General features: G+C 32.8%; 1 protein-coding gene across 4 annotated transcripts in view; it reads right to left on the bottom strand.

Annotated features, from left to right (window-relative positions):
- LOC145254915 (fatty acid synthase-like) overlaps positions 1–17,709 on the bottom strand; it is a 158,325-nt gene that overhangs the window by 70,137 nt on the left and 70,479 nt on the right. For all 4 annotated transcript variants that reach the window (XM_080113874.1, XM_080113875.1, XM_080113877.1 and 1 more), the window contains exons 3-5: positions 15,478–15,630; positions 14,558–14,731; positions 747–947 (exon numbers count right to left, since the gene is read on the bottom strand). In XM_080113874.1, coding sequence (XP_079970000.1) covers positions 747–947; positions 14,558–14,731; positions 15,478–15,630 — 528 coding nt within the window. The remainder of the gene's footprint in view (positions 1–746; positions 948–14,557; positions 14,732–15,477; positions 15,631–17,709) is intronic.

Here is a 17,709-nt window from a genome sequence, read left to right as displayed (position 1 = left end):
GTTTCTATTTAACCCATAGTTGGAACCCTAACAGGTACTACCACTCCGGGTCAGAGTGGACCTGGGAGCAATGGTAATTAAAGGGTAGCTCCACACTCCCCAAAGCCCACAAGCTGAGGCCTCACCACTGGATATAGTTTAAGGTCATATCCAGGACCGAGTCAAGAAGGTAGCACATTTACTGATGTTGGGGTCCACTAAATTCCATAATTGCACATGAGCTCAGCATCAACTGAATGTCTGCTTAGTATCAGAATTTCATCCCTTACTGCAAAAGAGTTCAGGTTACAATTTTCGATGCGAGTAAAACCTCATCTTTTCAGAAAGGGCAGCAGATGTACGTAGCAATTAGCTCTAGTAAAGCAAAGTCTTTAAAGTGTTTATCAAACTCCGACGGACAATTGTCAATTGGTTTTATCTAGCTTATACTCAAGCTGCGCACATGACTGCTTGCATTTCGATTTCTGCCGTGAGGTTTTATTTTTCAATACCATGCGATCTACCCACAATGTCTTCGTGATCAACCAATTGATCACGATCAACATAATAGGCCCTCTGATGTAGACTATATAAAAAAAATATAAAAGTTTTTCTTTAACAATCTTTTTCTACAAGTTATAGAAGAGTTTGATAATTTCGATGAAAATTAGCTCCTATACATTCTTGCTGTCAAAGAAAGGCGGCCCAAAGACAGGGAGCCCCCACCCCTGAACAGGGGGGGGGCACAGACAGAAGATAAACCTTACCTGAAGCATCAAAGGATTTGCAACAACCATCTTCAGAAACCATGTTTAGCTTCTTGAATTGTAAAGAGGTGGTCGGCTTCAAACACAGGCTGGTGCCCGCTACAAGTGCAGAGTCACAGACACCGAGGCGTATGTGAGCTAATGCTTGGTCCATTGCTAGAAGGCTAGATGAACATGCAGTGTCCATCAAAAAACTTGGACCTAAAGAGAGAAAGAAAATCAGTTTTTATTTCAATATTTTTTGTAAATGTACCAAACAAATTTTTACTAAAACGTTTTGAACGATCACATCAGACACAAGTAGATTTGCTTGCATTTTATGACCTATTAGCTCTATCTGATAAAACAGTTTGGTTTTTAATTTAATTTTTTTTCAGGATAAGTCAGGGGTTTTTTTTGTGAAAGTTTTTATTGAAGACGTAATTTGGCTATTCATAATGCAAGGAATTTTATTCAAAGTTTTGATATGCATATTTTTTTTATAGATTTTTGAAGATCTGTGGTTTGTTCTTCTGAAGAGTTTTTGTTTGATTGGTAATAAAGATATTTATACAGATTAATTGATATTGGTTTCTTGTGAGATTATTTTGTTAGTACTGATTTCTTTTTATGACCTATACACCTATAAAGTTGAGTTTTGTCACATTGATATTAAAAGCCTACTTTTTAAACAAGCTTAATGTACTCAGTCATAGGTATGTGAGCAACTTTATAATGGTTAATTTTCATATTCCTTTGATAAGCAAGCTTAATTATTTTATGGTTTCTTATTAGATTAATTAACTATTACACTCTGTTCTATGTGCACATTTTCTACATTGTTTGAAACTGCATTGTATTTAGGATGAAAACGTTTTAGCACACGCATCTATAACTAGAGCTAACAAAAACAGACAAAACAAACAAAACTAGAAATTGATATAGTAAAATTAGCTAGAACATTAAATACAATAAATACTGGACTAGAAAAAAAAACATAACTAAACTTTGAAATTATGATGGATACACCAGACTCTGCACAGGTAACTGACTTGATAAGTCTTCACATTTTTAAGGAGATAGCTAGAAAGGCATAGAAAGGTATAAGAGGGGACCCTCCTATTTTTATCAGAAAAAAAACACAAAATTATGCAACAGTTACATAACTTCTTTAAAGGACTTGAACTAAAAATAACCATTGATTTAAACCATAAAATCGTTCATTTTTTAGAGATTACCCTTAACTTTATACATATGAACCATACCATAAAACCAATCAAACATTTTATATTGACTATAAATCAAATCATCCGATCTGTTAAGAAAGCTATTATATCGAGCATATCTTAAAGAATATTCAAATTATCTTATAACAAACATTAATTAGCAAAAAAAATATATAATAAAGCATTAGCTAGATCAGGATATAAAAGTGAAATCAAGTATATTAAAAATGAACATGATACATGATGAATTAATGGAGAAAAGTAGCAACACTGAAACCACCCTATGTTACGTCATACAATATGGCAACAGTCGTATAAATTATAGAAACAATATTTCTAGTAATAACTCAAGAAAAATCAGAAACAAGAAAAATAGTTATAGAAATTGCATATGGTTTAATGCGCCCTACAGCGCATACATACAAAATCTACCAAAAGGAATTTGATCAAATTATTGATAAAAACTTTCCCAAAAGGGACCAACCTGGAAAAAATTATAAACTGAAATATTGTAAAGTTATCATTCTCTACAACTACTAACTCAGCAAAAATCATAACAGTGCAAAAATAGATAAAGAAATTAAGGAGGTTGGTCATTTAACAATTCAAAATACTGAAGATGAATCTTTGTAACTGTAGAATATTAATGAATGTCCTTTGGAAGGTAAATGTCTCATTTTTAATATGGTATACAAATGAAGTCATTTGTAATAGAACCAAAACAAATACAGAAAACAAACTGAATGGTGGTGATGGGGAGTTTGAAATATTGAATTAGAATAACCCAAATGTAATAGCATGATTGGCATTAAAATTTTAGTTGTAACAGTATATATTTAATGAATTGGAATAAGTATTTAATTATAAACGAGTAATGTATTTAACAATTATAAATTTGATATATTAAGTTCAGTAAATTAAATATATACTTGGTTGAAGGTCATTATGATTCTAATTGAAGTATTTATACCTGATAATTATAGGTTGAAAATAAATTTCAAACATTTAAAAAAAAAAAAAAAAAAAAAATTAAAAAAAGGGGGGGGGTAAATATTAATATTTAGAATGACCCAGATATAATAGCATGTGTGGCATATTTGTTATCCTCCTCTTCATAGTTGTTTCATGACGTTTAAGCCAACTATTCTTCTGGTCTCTGGTTAACCATGACAGGATAGGAATACAGAGTCAACTGTATTATCAGTAATTACTGCTTTCCATAGTTGTTGTCATCTTGCGTTTTGGCCAACTAATCTTCTGGCTGGTTTTGGGTAGGATTGGAACCACTATCTTAAGACAATATTCACCTGGAACTGTAGACTCAATACCTCCATCCACTTGAAGCTAGTATTTCTAGAGTTACAAAGTGATTCATGTTCAGTATTTTGATTTAAAATAACTACCCTCCTTACTTTCCTTATCTTTTTTTTTTCACTGTTAGAATAGTTTTCACTAAGTATTAGTCAATATATACTTGTTTGAAGCTAATTATAAATTTTGATTGAATTATTTAGACATGATAATTGTAGGTTGAAAATAAATTGAAGTTATACTTAAAATAATTAACAAAAACATTGAATCTCCATAAAAATTAGAAAAATAAATTTTAAAAAATACATATAAGGATAAATTTTGCTATATTTGAGTTAAATAGATTTCAGGCAAAACTTTTGCTTAAAGCTAATTGTAATTTATTAAGTAGATATATCAAGTATTATTGAGTTGAATATAATTTTTTAAGATTATATTTTTAATAACAAATATTATTTTACATTAAAATTGATTTAAAATATCCTGGTTTAAATAAAAAATGGAAAATACAAAAAATAAGGATAAAGTTAAAAAAAAAATTTAGTAAAATATAACTTAATCAGGAAAGTTAAAATTCTCAAAGTATAATTAATCAATAAAATGATAATATTCAAGGGAGATAATACAGTATATTTTTAAGTGGAATACCATTGCTTACACGAAAAAAAAAAACAAAAAAAAAACAAATGTAACAAAAAATTAAGAAATCTTGTTGATGGAAATAAAAGGTTAATTAATTCTAAGTTGTATGAATTAATAGAAGTCTGAACATAGAAATATACTTAAAATATTCAGTGTAATTAGGTTATAGTTGAACATATTTAGATTATACGAAATAAATTAATAGCATGAGCAAATTCTATGAATTAAAAATTTGTTTCGTATAAAAACCTAGATACACTTGTTCTAGAGTTAACCATTTTTAACATTATCTAAGACAATATGAACTATAAATAATAGATTAAAAGAGTATTATACAAGATATTTTTAGTGTTAATTATAACAATATGACCACATTAATACATTGGTAAATAAAAAATGACTACATTAAAATCAAAGATGGCGTAAATCTCAAAACAATTGCCACTACTCTTCAAACTTGTTTAAATTTTGTTTTCTTATCCGTCTGTCAATAGCTCAAACAATAACAGCTAAAGCTGGAGCACTAAATGTTTTGGTTTCGATTCTAGCTAAGGGCTAGAAGTCATTTTTTTAGCTTTCAAAATCATTATATTGTACCCAATATATAGAGAATTAGCTTTATAATAATTTCACAAATCAGCAGGAATTAAAATTTCATATTTAAGCATATTTTATGACCAGGCCATGTGGGAGGGGGCACTACTATATATTGGGTACAATATAATACCAAAATCTGAATAATTAAAATATCACATTTAAGTATATTTTACGACAGGGCAACATAGCACAGCCTGTTAGTAAAGTATATTTGTACACAATTTCTTTAACTACAATTTAAGAAAAATACTTTCAAATTTGTTTACAATTGCTATAATATATATACATATTTAAATAAGGGAGTCACCAACAATGTGTATTTTTTAACATTATTTTATTATTTCGTGTGACGAGGACGCATCAGACCGTCTGAAACGTACGTAAACGATTTCAATGACTTAAAAACATTACAATGATCCAAACAATTCTCAATGAAAAATCAAGACACGGAATAATAAAATAATGTTAAAAAATACACATTGTTGGTGACTACTCCCTTATTTAAATATACATCTTTCTTTCGTTGGAATTTATTAACCCATTTTATATATATATATATATATATATATATATATATATATGTGCATACATTTTGCATTTTGTTAACTAGAATTACAGACCCAAATTCTAGTACATCTTGTTCTTAACACCAATACGTAGTTAAAGCAAAATAAATTGTTTTGGGGGTATTAAAATAATTTCCAACACTATTGATAATGCTTACCTATTCATACACACACACATATATATATATATATTGATTGTAATCACTAAATTTACATTCTGAAAACTTGCTATATTTATAAAAAGTAACTGAGACCAACAATATCACATCTTTGAGAGAAAGGGTGTAGAGAAAGGGTGTGTCTAAAACTAGTCAATCCAAATTAAATGCTATCTATGCGCTAGACAATTGACATCAATTTCCAGAAAGATTGGTTGAAGTTGAGACATTTTTTTTAAAAAGGCTAAAGATGTAAGGAATTTTAATTAACATTTTGAACACTAGTTTTGATAGGACAAAAAAACAAAACAAAAAAAAACAAAAACAAACTCAAATATACAAGTTCAGAAAGAGTGACAAATGTATGACTCATAATTTGTAAAGAAAAAGTAACTTCAACAAGTTGGCTAGTAACTTAACTGCTGCAACATAAAAAGGGGGCAGGTTTAAACAGTTTGCTTCATTTTGCCTCTGACTTAGTTATTAACCATATAGAAGACAAGTTTAATAATTGCATTACCTAAAAAAAAAAAAAAAAATCAGCATCTTCATGATTAACCAGTCATACCTACAACATTATCCAGTTTCCTTTAATCAGATTTTTAAAATTAAATTTTATATCATTTGGACGTAAAGTTATTATAAAGCTATAGCTAATTTTATTTTTTTTAAAATAGTTAATCTCTAAAATTACCGAATGTAAATTAGAGATGAGCAATTCTTTTAGAATTTTTAGTTAATTTAGTTTTATTTGAAAGTTGTTAGCGTAGGTCTCAAAAAAAAAAAAAAAAAAAAAAAAAAAAAACTTAAATGAAAAACTACATACAATTTTTAATTAGTTTTAAACATTTAAATTTTTTTTTAAATCTCTTATACTGAAGAAAAAAAAACTTTAAACATCGAATTAAAACTAAAAGAACTAGAGATTTTATTACCAATAAAAAATAAATATCACAAAAATATTTACATTTTTACAACTTATTTCACTTTGTACTGGTCCTTATCAGTCTAACAATGGTTTTGTTGTTGGACTGAGATATGATCCCAGTCTAAGGAGGTTCACCCTCTGAGCTATTTTCTCTCTAAATGGCTAGTTTAATGTTAAACGAGGCACTACTACTAGGAAATGCAGACAGGGCTGAAAAGGCATTTTTTTGTAGGCCAGAGTATATTAATCATAGTGCATTGGTTGAGTAACTTACTGGAGAGGTAAATAAAAGTGACAATGTTTCATCATTGTTCAGTCTCTAGATGTAGTAGATACCTCCTGTGAGGCTGGCTGCACATGTAATTGAAGCAAAAGTTGCACAATCTCTAATCTCCTCTGAATTGGCACTGCCCGAGAAATCCAGGGCGAGTGGAAAAAATGCTGAGATAAGCAGAAAGCACATACAACCCCGGGTACGCTCATGTTGGAGAGCAAGTATCATATGTATTTCTTACATGTGCCAATATATATTACATGGGCTCATGTATCGTCTAGTGTCTTTGATATCTAATGAAGGTGTGTATACAGAGTACAGAAATATTCATTGTGTCTGCGGACACTTTCACAAATATACTTAAGTATAAAACTTATAGATAGCTTTTCTTACAATCAACCGATAATGTCTGCTCGTCTCATACATTCTTATTTGTCCAAATCCAGAACGAATGTCATAAGGAGTTATATTTTACATGGATTTTATTCATCTTATGGATTCCCTTGTCGGAGTTTGGCACGCCGGGTCTTCCTACAATTTCAGTTATTCAACTTGTCACTTCCAACGGGGTTGTCCACACGTCCATTCACTTACATATTTCTTGCCAGCTTGAATTCTGCTAACTATTATGTCAGTAAAACAACAAATCACGTTAGCTAAATCCTAGTTCACATAATCAACCAAATTCTAATCTACTTTAAAAATCCTGACTAAACATTCCAAGCTGTAAATCCAGATTTTCCAAATCTAATTTTATTTTTCTAATAATCGAATCAGGTTATTTGGTATTGCCCCAGCATGTTAGTATAATACTACATTCAGATGGTCACCTATTTTAGGATTGACCAGGCTCAAGTTTGCTTAACTTCAGTGATCTAATGGGATAATCACATTTCCACACCCAACAATGTTTACATATGCTAAACATGAAAATTTTAATACACAATCTTGTGTTGTCCTCGTTTTTTTCTAGTCAGATCTTTGTCCTTTTGTAGCAGAGTTTTGACTAAAAGGTATATAATCTACTTCGACCTTGAAATAAAAGACCAAAAAAATATTTTAGGTGCTTATCTAACCCCCCCCCCCCAAAAAAAAAAACCATTATCTAAAATCTATGTACAAGTGATGGAAAGAAAATATCAAAAAAAATCATGTCAATTAATCAAGTAGTTATAAAGTAAAATCATTTTTAAGCTGATTTGAGTTTTTCCAATCTCCATGTTAAGAATGGCTTTCTAAAATCTTGTAAGTTTGAATTAGTTATTTTCACTTGTTGCTTCAGCCTGTTTTTAAGATCTCATGATATTGTCACTGCTTGTTTAGCCACAAACTTTGATTCTTATTTAAAAATAAAATGATCAATTTATGTCATTTTTGGTGTATGATATTTTATTTCTGTCATGAATATGTACATTATTTTTTTTTTTTTTTTTTTTTTTTTTTTTTTTTTTTATTCAGATAGGGGAATGGATCTGAACAAACACCATATTTTGCTACACTTTGGAATTGAAGAATTGATCCATCATAGTGCAGCAATAGTTAAGTTTAAAACTCACGGAAAGTTGCAAGCTATGACAAAAGTCCCCTTAAGATTGGAAGTTTACGATGGCTATGAGATGAAAACGAATTTAAATACAATATTTATTTTAGATGATATTTTTACATTTCGGCCAATGTAACCACTGACCTTGTTAAACTCTAGAATCTGCACAGAATTTCTAACGAACTTATTTAATCCATGGGAGTAGCTAACTCATCCTGTTAGTCATGACGAAGTAGAGGTCTCGATTAATAATTGTATTCTTAATATTGCCCATATTAAAGACCGATTCTTCAACCTCCAGAAGACTATCAGTTTGAGCAGATTATACTTAGCATTTTATTTATGATGCCAGGTAAAAATAAAAAATTAAAATTTCAAGATTATGTAGAGTTTCAGAGTTAAAGATGCATTTGAAGATTACATTAGTCGAAACACATTAACATACAAGATTTTCCCAATTTCATTTATGGAAATCACTTCAGATAAGGCATGAAGTCAACTGATATAAGGAGAAAAAAAACACTCGCCAACAATAAGTGTTACGTGAATACATTCCAACCAAGAAAAGAGAAAACGTGTGTGTGCATGTGTCGTAATATATAGCAACTAGCAGGCTGCCCAGTCAAAATACGCTTAAATGTGTCAACTTATGCAGATTTTGTATTATAAACCCAATTGTCTATTATATTGTACCCAACATATAGTTACGATTTCAAAAGTTAAATGACTTGGGTGCCATCAGCTAGAATCTAAACCAAAACATTTAGCAATCCAACCTTAGTAATTACCATTTGAGCTATCGACAGATGGATAAGAAAATGTTAAAACTTTAGCAACTTGAAACTATTAATGTATATTTGTCACCTGTGCAAAAGTTTTAGTCAACTTAATGCTACAAAAATTTTTTTTTTTTTCAATTTTGACCCCTTAGCAGCTATTTTTATTGGCTAAAAAACCAAAATCGAATTAGTTCCACAGGTCCAAACCCCTATAAAGTTTTAATCAAAATTTATGAGGAGTTTGGTATTGACTATTCCTAGACAGACTGTCACTTAAATAATAAGGCATCTAAAAAGAAAACTCCTAAAAATTCATGTTAGAATGGTCTGCAAGGATCTGTAGCATCAATACTCAATTGCAGGTGAGAGTTGTCTGGAATGACCATGTAAAAATTATACAACTCAGTGGAATGAGTAACAGATTTACTTAAGTTACGATTGAAATTATGAAAATTTTAACCATTAGATGTGATGATAAAGTCTATTTGGAGCTGCATGTGTGCGTTTCCAAGTGTCATGGCCGACTCCCAAGTTCAGAATTCAAGGACAATCACTTTTTTTTCCATCCAAGGGAAATAACTATTTTCTTAGGTTGATGTTAATATAAATACAAATTATTTAAGACATCTGTCATGGTAGACTGAATGAAAGCAACCTGCCCACATGAATTAAATAAAGGGTTTAACTTTCATACAGATTCAGGAGTTTGAAAAGATAAACCTTAAAGTTGAAGGTTACATCGGCTGAAACATTGAGAATAAAATTGATGAGAACAATAGTTCAATATAAACTTAATCTCAGATCATTAAAAATCCATTGACCCACAACTTCCATGAAGTGAAGATTCTGCAGAATTAATATCCACTTAACTGGGCCTTTTTCAAAGTGAGATTTCTCGATTCTCGGCGTATTCTAATGCCCTACCGACAGGGCTGACAACATGGGAGGTAATTGGTTTAGTTGTAAACCATATGCATTATGTTAATTGGTAGTTAATATCTGTCCCCAAAATCAGACCATTCCAGTAATGATCCGGTTCTTGTTAATTTTGCGATGTGCATAAAGTTCTGTGCAATTCTAGGAGGTCCATCCTCCTAGGCTTAGCCTGCTCTCTTTGAGAAGGGGTAAGTTTATTTGATAATCGCCTGAGGTGCCCTCACCAGGGAATGACGATGGGGCTGCCAAGGCACTTTCTGCAGGTCAGAGTGCCCCTCCTTGGGAGTGTTGACTTTTCAATCCTGGTGTCAGTTCTTGCAGTGGAAGAGAACTAAACATTAAAAAATTTTGAATTATATATAATTTTACTTATGTCTTAAATGAGGCATGTGACTGAAACAAGGGGTTACAGAGTTTCTGTAATAATGACCAGATTTATAAGGGGGGAACCTGAATGAAGATTTGAGCATATTATATTTAAATTTCTGCATGTTGGCACAAAAAGAAAAACAAAAACTCCAAAAACAAGCAATCTAAGGAAAGAATCTATCAGTAGAAAATGTTCTGGCAACTAAGGATCTATGCACAGTGAAAGGGTGGAATTTTGCTGCTAGTAAGGCAAGTTGAGGGTATTTATGCTAAGGTGGGAGATACACACGCAGCAAGTTCATTGGAGCATATTCTGATGCATTAGGTTAGAAACTCTTGCATCCTGTGCAACTTGCACTGCAAGAGAGAGAAACTAGTAGTTGATGCACCAGCAGAGAAGTGGCAAAATACTCCATGCACAGGCAAATGGTTGCCTCAGAAGATTCTGACAGGTGTGAGAAGCTTTCCAACTTTATTTGCAGACTTGGCTTATAGAATACATATGATTTGCCAGGTACGATTGACAAGATATGACTAGAGATCAACTATAAACTCGTATGGAAAGTTGATTGGCTGACAGAGTGATGACATTCAGAAAAGATTTTAAGCTGTAAAAAGCACTGTACTGGAACCTAATACTAGAATGAAGGAATTAGACCTTGTGAGGATAGAATTTAGTAAGACCTAGTTCAAGTGAAAAAGGTTTGATATTCGATCAGGAAGCATTTATACACTTTAAATTCCAATGTAATAGCTTAACTTTTGATTTTTTATGGAAATCACGCCAAACCATGCCAAAGCCACTTAAGGAACTTTACATAAAATAAATACCCTTCAAAGTCAAAAAACTAGCCAATTATAAGCAAGAGGGAGGGATTACAACCTAGAAAAGAGCAATTCCTTCCCCTTTGTCAGAAGTCTCACTCATGAAATGCAAAGACAATAAGTGAAGGAAGAGTTCCGATCAAAATAAATTTATCATTTTAGTCAAAAATAATGCAGGTCACAAATCACTAAAAGTTTCTCATTTATCTTCCTTTTCTTTTGACCAAGTCAAATTTCAGACATTAAATAATTTCAGTTAATTCTTTTAACCAATAAAAATACTGATATGTTGGCTCACAATTTTTTTTATTAAGGTCAATTTGCTTAAAACAGTCCCATAACTAGTCATTCACAGACGAGGCAAATCCGAGCCATTTCCGTCACTATCAGGATTCAAGATACTCATATTTACCAAAGTTAAATTGGCCACCTCTTATTACTTGCTAGAAATGGCAACATGGCGTCTTATCACAGAAGTATCAGGTGCAGAACTGCAAATCATCAAAGAGTGACATTTGTTTCTTTACCATTCCTTTGCATGTTTTTATGCAACCACTGAGCGTTACTGTTCTGTGCTGTGGGAGGTAGTGGGAGAGGGGAGATAAAAAATTATATCAACGCCGACCTGATTTAGATTAATCCTCGGACAACCTTCATGAGCTCTATGTAAAAGTCTTAGACTTCAGGAAACGATACCATGAAAAAGTGCATTAACAGGACAAAATCACATGAAATTTTTCTACGTCATCAGAATCCTAAATTCTGAGAGGCATCATTAAAATCGGATTTTGAACTTGCATGGGGGGGGGGGGACATGAAAGTAACAAACTTTTCTTCGAAAGTGAAAGTGAAAATTCAGGTTGCATTGGATTAAAAGGCCACACACGTGTTGAGACTTACCATATCGGGTTCAGTTGAGCCTTAGAAAAACCCTGAATATTTGCATAAAAAGATTTTGTTAGTAATATCTATATTGCATTTTTTTTTTTTTTTTTAAGCTAAAAATTCATAAAAATGCATATTAATTTTAACTAGCTGATCTTTACAGATTAGTTTCACAATGAAATGCTCAAATACAAAAATTTAAAAATATACAAGTTATTGGATCTGCAACATCTAGTTCAATTGAATATCCGATTCAGGAATGAGGGAAAAGAGAAACTTAAATTATGATCATATCCATCTTCACATTCAGTTTAAAATCCATTTGAAAGCTTTTAGAAACTAACCTATTTCCGGCCAGAACTTTATACCTCTTTCTCAAGTTCATTCCTATAACTTTCTCCCAGGTTTTCTTTGGTCTTCCTCTAAGGATGACCAATACTTTAACCGTTTTGCATCTAACCCAGGAACTCATTCTTTCAACACAGCCATACCATCAAAGTCTTCTACTGTTCAGACTTATTCCTCAGAAGTCAAACATTAGACAGTTTTCATTTCTCCCATGGTATCATTGATATCATTTCTCTCCATGCAACGCATGACCTCAACCTTCACGGACCAAGTTTCACAATACCCACAAGAACAATAGTCCGAATAATCCAAATACAACAAACTAATGATAGCAAGCTTGAATACATAACATGACTTAATCCAACCACGTATATTATAAATACTAGCAGTAATCATATCCAGTTTAATGTCCATTTCACATGCTGGCACATACATTCCTGGTCAAGATCATAAGACCACTTAAGAAAGTAAGCGTTTACACATATCGAATTTTTAATCAAACAAATGGTTGAAACCATTGCCAAAAGGGAAAACATGAGGGGAAAAAATGAAATCTGCTTCATTCGAAACCTTAACCCTGATCTAATAATTATTTAAAAAAAAAAAAAAAAAAAAAAAAAAACTTTTTCACCTGGTCAAAATGATAAGACCACTGATAATTTATCTAACAAAAGGCAATTATAAATTACTAAAAAGGGTCTCAGTATTTAGTATAGCCTCCATTATTACGAATTACTTCAAAGATTCTCTTCAGCATGCTTGCGACTAAGTTTTTTATCAGTTGCGAAGGAATTTTATCCCATGTTCTGAAAACTGAATCAGAAAGTTCCTTTATCGAATCATACTGGGTCCCATCCTTGAACACTTCTTTTGCCATCCATCCCCAAAGATTTTCAATGGGATTGAGGTCCGGAGAACATGCTGGATGATCTAACAATTCTATATTATTTGAAGAAAAGTATTCTCGTGCTTGTCGAGAAGCGTGTATCGCAGCGTTGTCTTGCTGAAAAATCCAATTTCTTCCATGCAGACATGGACCTTCACTGCCAATAGAAGCATTTTCAAGCATTGAAATGTACTTCAATGATGTTTGCCGGCCTTTCACTATTTGCAACTTTAGGGTCCCAGCTGACGAGAAAGCACTCCTGATCATTAAAGACCCTCCTTCACTATGCAGAGTTGAAAAAGTCTCTTTGGGCAAATTTTTATCATGCCAATAGTGTTGAAATGCATCTGGACCATCTAGATTAAACTTTCTCATCGGAGAAAATTACATTTCCCCACTTCTCTTTATCCCAAGTCTGGTATTTGGCAGCATATTTAAGTCGGTTAGTTTTGTACTGTTCAAGAAGATGTGGTTTCTGTAGTCGCTTTAAATGATTGAAACCCTTCATTTTCAGACGCCTTCTGATGGTTTTAGGACTACATTCTGTTGCTGTTTGGCTTTTCAATCGAATTGAGCTCATACTGTTTTTTTTTTGTTTTTAATTTCTGATACGGCGATCCAGTGATGGGGTTATTTTTTTTGGTCGATCTGGACTCTTTGTGCCATATTGATCTGGATTTCTTAAAAAATTTGTGATGACCGTTTTGCTACAATTCACTTCGTTTGCAATGGATCTATGAGAGAGTTCACCCCTATTAAGCTCAAAGATCCTCTCAAACTCTGATAATGGTTTCCCTTTTGTCATTTATAATTTAGTAAGATGTTTTTTATCCATAAACAAGTTGCTTTTAGTAACATAGAAAGCTTTTCGTATTCATTTTTTGAAAACTAGCCGATTTTATTAAAGTGGTCTTATCATTTTAACCAGGTGAAAATGTTTTTTAAAAAATAATTATTAGATCAGGGTTAAGGTTTCGAATAAAGCAGATTTCATTTTTTTTTTCCATCATATTTTCCCTTTTGGAAATGGTTTCAACCATTTGTTTGATTAAAAATTCGATAATATGCGTAAACGCTTACTTTCTTAAGTGGTCTTATGATTTTGATCAGGACTGCATGTTAATTATCTAAACTAATCTATCTCTGGCCAGGTTTTTATCCCTCTTACTTTCAAATACATTGTTATCTCCAGTTTTTCTTTGGATCCTTCTGCATCTACGGACTCAAGTATTCCATCATTCTTCCCAAGGTTAGATATAAGCCTGTACTTATAACCTGCATCATATTTCTCCATGCAATGCATGTCCCCAACCCTCACAGGCCAAGTTTCACTTTCATACATCACACTGCATACAGATGCTAGATAGACTCTTCCCTTGGTCAACAATGGTAATGCTCTGTTGATTAGTAAAGACAAAATTTTTTAACTTCTTCCCAATTCTCACTATCACACTCCCACATCTGCTCCACTCTACCCAAGGAGAGACATTTACAATTGTGCAATATTTGCCCTCCAAGTAAACCATTGAAATAAAGATCATAATGTGCAAAATACTCACCTTTAAAATCAAAATAGTATGATAATCTGTTTGCAAACATGGAACGGGCACAGCCGGTCATATTGTAGCCGACAGTTTTCTCTGGGTCAGCTCCCCAAGCCTGATGAGCCTCAGACTCTGAGCCACCAACAAATACACCGGTTTTAGAGCCACGCAGGGAAGCAGGATCAAAGCCTTAAAAGAAATAAAGTCTTAATGATTCAAATTCTTGGTGCATTATAATCAAATATTTAAAACATGTATTTTACATAAAAACACTTGTACATGTGTCATTTCAAAATTAGAAGTTCCAAAAAATTACACAAAAAATAAATGATCAAGCAGAAAATCTGCTAGAACTATTTTTTCCATTGTATATTCTCAATTTGCCATTTTCTAATTTTATATGAATATTAACTAAAAATAAGGGAGATAATTCAGTTTATACAGAATTGGCTATATAGAAGAAACAAAAAAAACTTGTGTTTTATTGAACTTTTGAAATCATTACTATATATGGAGTACAGTATAATAATCAATAGAGATTTAAATTATAAACTGCATGAATTAAAATATATTTAAGCATATTTTATGACCGGGCTAACACAAAATTAGAATCTTAAATATTAAAGTCAATTTAATTTATTTATTTAACTTAAATTACTTAGTTAATAAAAAGTAGCTAAAACATCTGTTGCATCAGTCGAATATGGCAAGCATGTGTCTTCGGCATTACAAACTTATTTCACTAAGTCTTGTAAATATTTAATCCGGATCAATAATAAGGGAGGGGTAGATCCTTATTTGTCCTTTACTTAGTGGATAGATTTGGTTTAGTTTATTACTATCATAACTTTATGCAAATTGTCTGAAAAATCCACCAATTTCAAATATAAATCAGAAGAAAATGAAAAATTTTCACAAAATAAATTAGTACAAACCTGCATCAACAATGGCTTCATATGAAACTTCTAATAAAATTCTTAATTGAGGATCCATTGCATGTGCTTGTTTAGGAGGAAGGCCAAAGAATCCAGCATCCAATTTGTCAATTTCTTTAAGTTTTCCATTGCGCTTGGGTAAGTCATACAGACCTGAAAAGTTTAATAGAATAAAATACGTTGAATGTCCATTTTATATGCTGGTAGGTGTTGGATGCTTTTTTTTTTTTTTTTTTTTTTTTTTTTTTTTACAAAATTACTTTCTAAACTAATCTATCTGACAGGTCTTCAGATATCCCTCAATTCCATCCTTATCACTTGTTTACTCCTTCCAAGTGACAACACGGCTTCAACTATATATCTATTAACCTAAACACTCACCCATTCCTTCAGTGTAACTATACCAACAAAGCCTATTCAGCAAACCACTTGTACTGATCAGATTCAATCTTTGATGTTATTAGATGTGCAAGATTCACATTATGCATCATATTCTTTCCATGCAGTTCAACCTTCATTGGCCAGGGCTCACTTCTATACATTATCACATCACATACACGTGTGCGTTTGGATTTTTAATCTGGCAGGGGGGATATGTGTCTAGTGTGTTAGGTATAAGTTAGTGTCAAGTTCATGCTTTCATGCCTTCGCTTCCAGCTAACACTGCTGGCTACCACAGTGAAAAGGGAGCAGCTATGCGTAAGTCTTCCCTGCCAGTACATAGCCTCTGCATCATCAAGACTCCTACAGTGTCTCCATGTTGGCCCCACACAGTAACTGGATGCCTTGTGGCCCCAGGCTAAACTTGTAAGATCTGAGTAGTAGGGAACCCCAGAGGTAGTGCGTTATGGCCCACCGATGTGTAGACATGCCCTGGCACACTTATCAACCCCTACCCAACTATCTTGTGGGTGCATTTGGTTGGGTGAAGACTAGGGGAATCAACCCCAAAATCAAACACCACTGCCTTGTGGGCTTTATTACAGCAAAAGGCTAAGAGATGGGAACTGACTTCAAATTCTACTGCTGCCTTGCAGTTTTCCTTAAAAGGCTATGGAACTTCATAGGTCAGGAGAGAAGCAAGTTATGAGCTGAAGATTGGTTGGTCGTTTTACTACAGCATATCAAAAAGGTGTAGTAGCGGACACAATAGGGCGACTATTTACCTCACTGAGATTACTTTCAGCCAGAAGCTGCGGCCTCCTCTGCTGCCAGTCATCACGGGTTCGCTCCACTGGACATGAGCATTGGAGGTTCAGAGGGTGTCCATCTGATGCGCAACAGATACTGCAACTGCGCAAGCAAGTTTGGAGCCAAGGTGGAAAGTCCTGTGGTGATGGAATGAGACTACACCAACACCAAGGGATAAAGCACCGAGGCCCCAACTAGTCATTATCAAGACTGACGGACTGCATGAGGACAAAAAAAAAAAAAAAAAAAAAAAAAACAGACTTCTCTTGGTCAATAGTGGTAACACTTTGCCGATTAGAAATGACAAATTCCCTAATCCGATTTCATCCACCCCTAACTTGCTCTAACAGTGCATGTAGGTGTATGTGAAAATATCAGCCCCAGCCGAAGGATAGCTGGCTAGCAAAAATATTAGCAGCAACAGCTGTTAAAACATGTATGCTAATTCGGACATGTGTGCGAGCTTGCATCAATAAGAGAAAAATATACATGGTCGGGAGAGAAGCAAGTTATGAGCTGAAGATTGGTTGGTTGTTTTACAGCATATCAAACCTTTTCAGGTTTTTTTTTTTTTTTTTTTTTTTTTTTTTTTTTTACACACAGGTATCACCACATTATCAAGGCCAAGAGGCCACTCAAGGATAAGGGTTAAAGAGTGTACAGTAGAAATTGGACATTATAGTAATCATTAGTAATGAAAATTTGGTAAAGTTGATAACTTATATGGAACGGCTCATCAAGAACTTATTTACGTTAGACTTGAAGACAACCATATTGTAGTCAGCCGGAAAGCAGGAAAACGGAAGACAATTCCACAGGCGTGCAGTTCTAAGAAAAAAGCTTTGTTCATGGAATCTACGGGGTATATAATCTTTACTTAATCCCAATCTTCATCGAAATATACTTTCCCTACATTCAACTTTTCATCCATCTTCATTGTCTTTCACACCGTAAAATTAAATTCGTTAAAAAAAATAAAAAAATACAAGCCGAGATCAAAACCAAAACCTAAAGACAGAATCAAGTACAATAACCATCATA

Source organism: Euprymna scolopes, chromosome 30, assembly GCF_053919585.1.
Source record: "Euprymna scolopes isolate OS-2025 chromosome 30, ASM5391958v1, whole genome shotgun sequence".
Classification (NCBI taxonomy): Eukaryota; Metazoa; Mollusca; class Cephalopoda; order Sepiida; family Sepiolidae; genus Euprymna; species Euprymna scolopes.
Note: the sequence above shows the minus strand (reverse complement) of the source record. Positions and strands in the feature narration are given on the sequence as shown.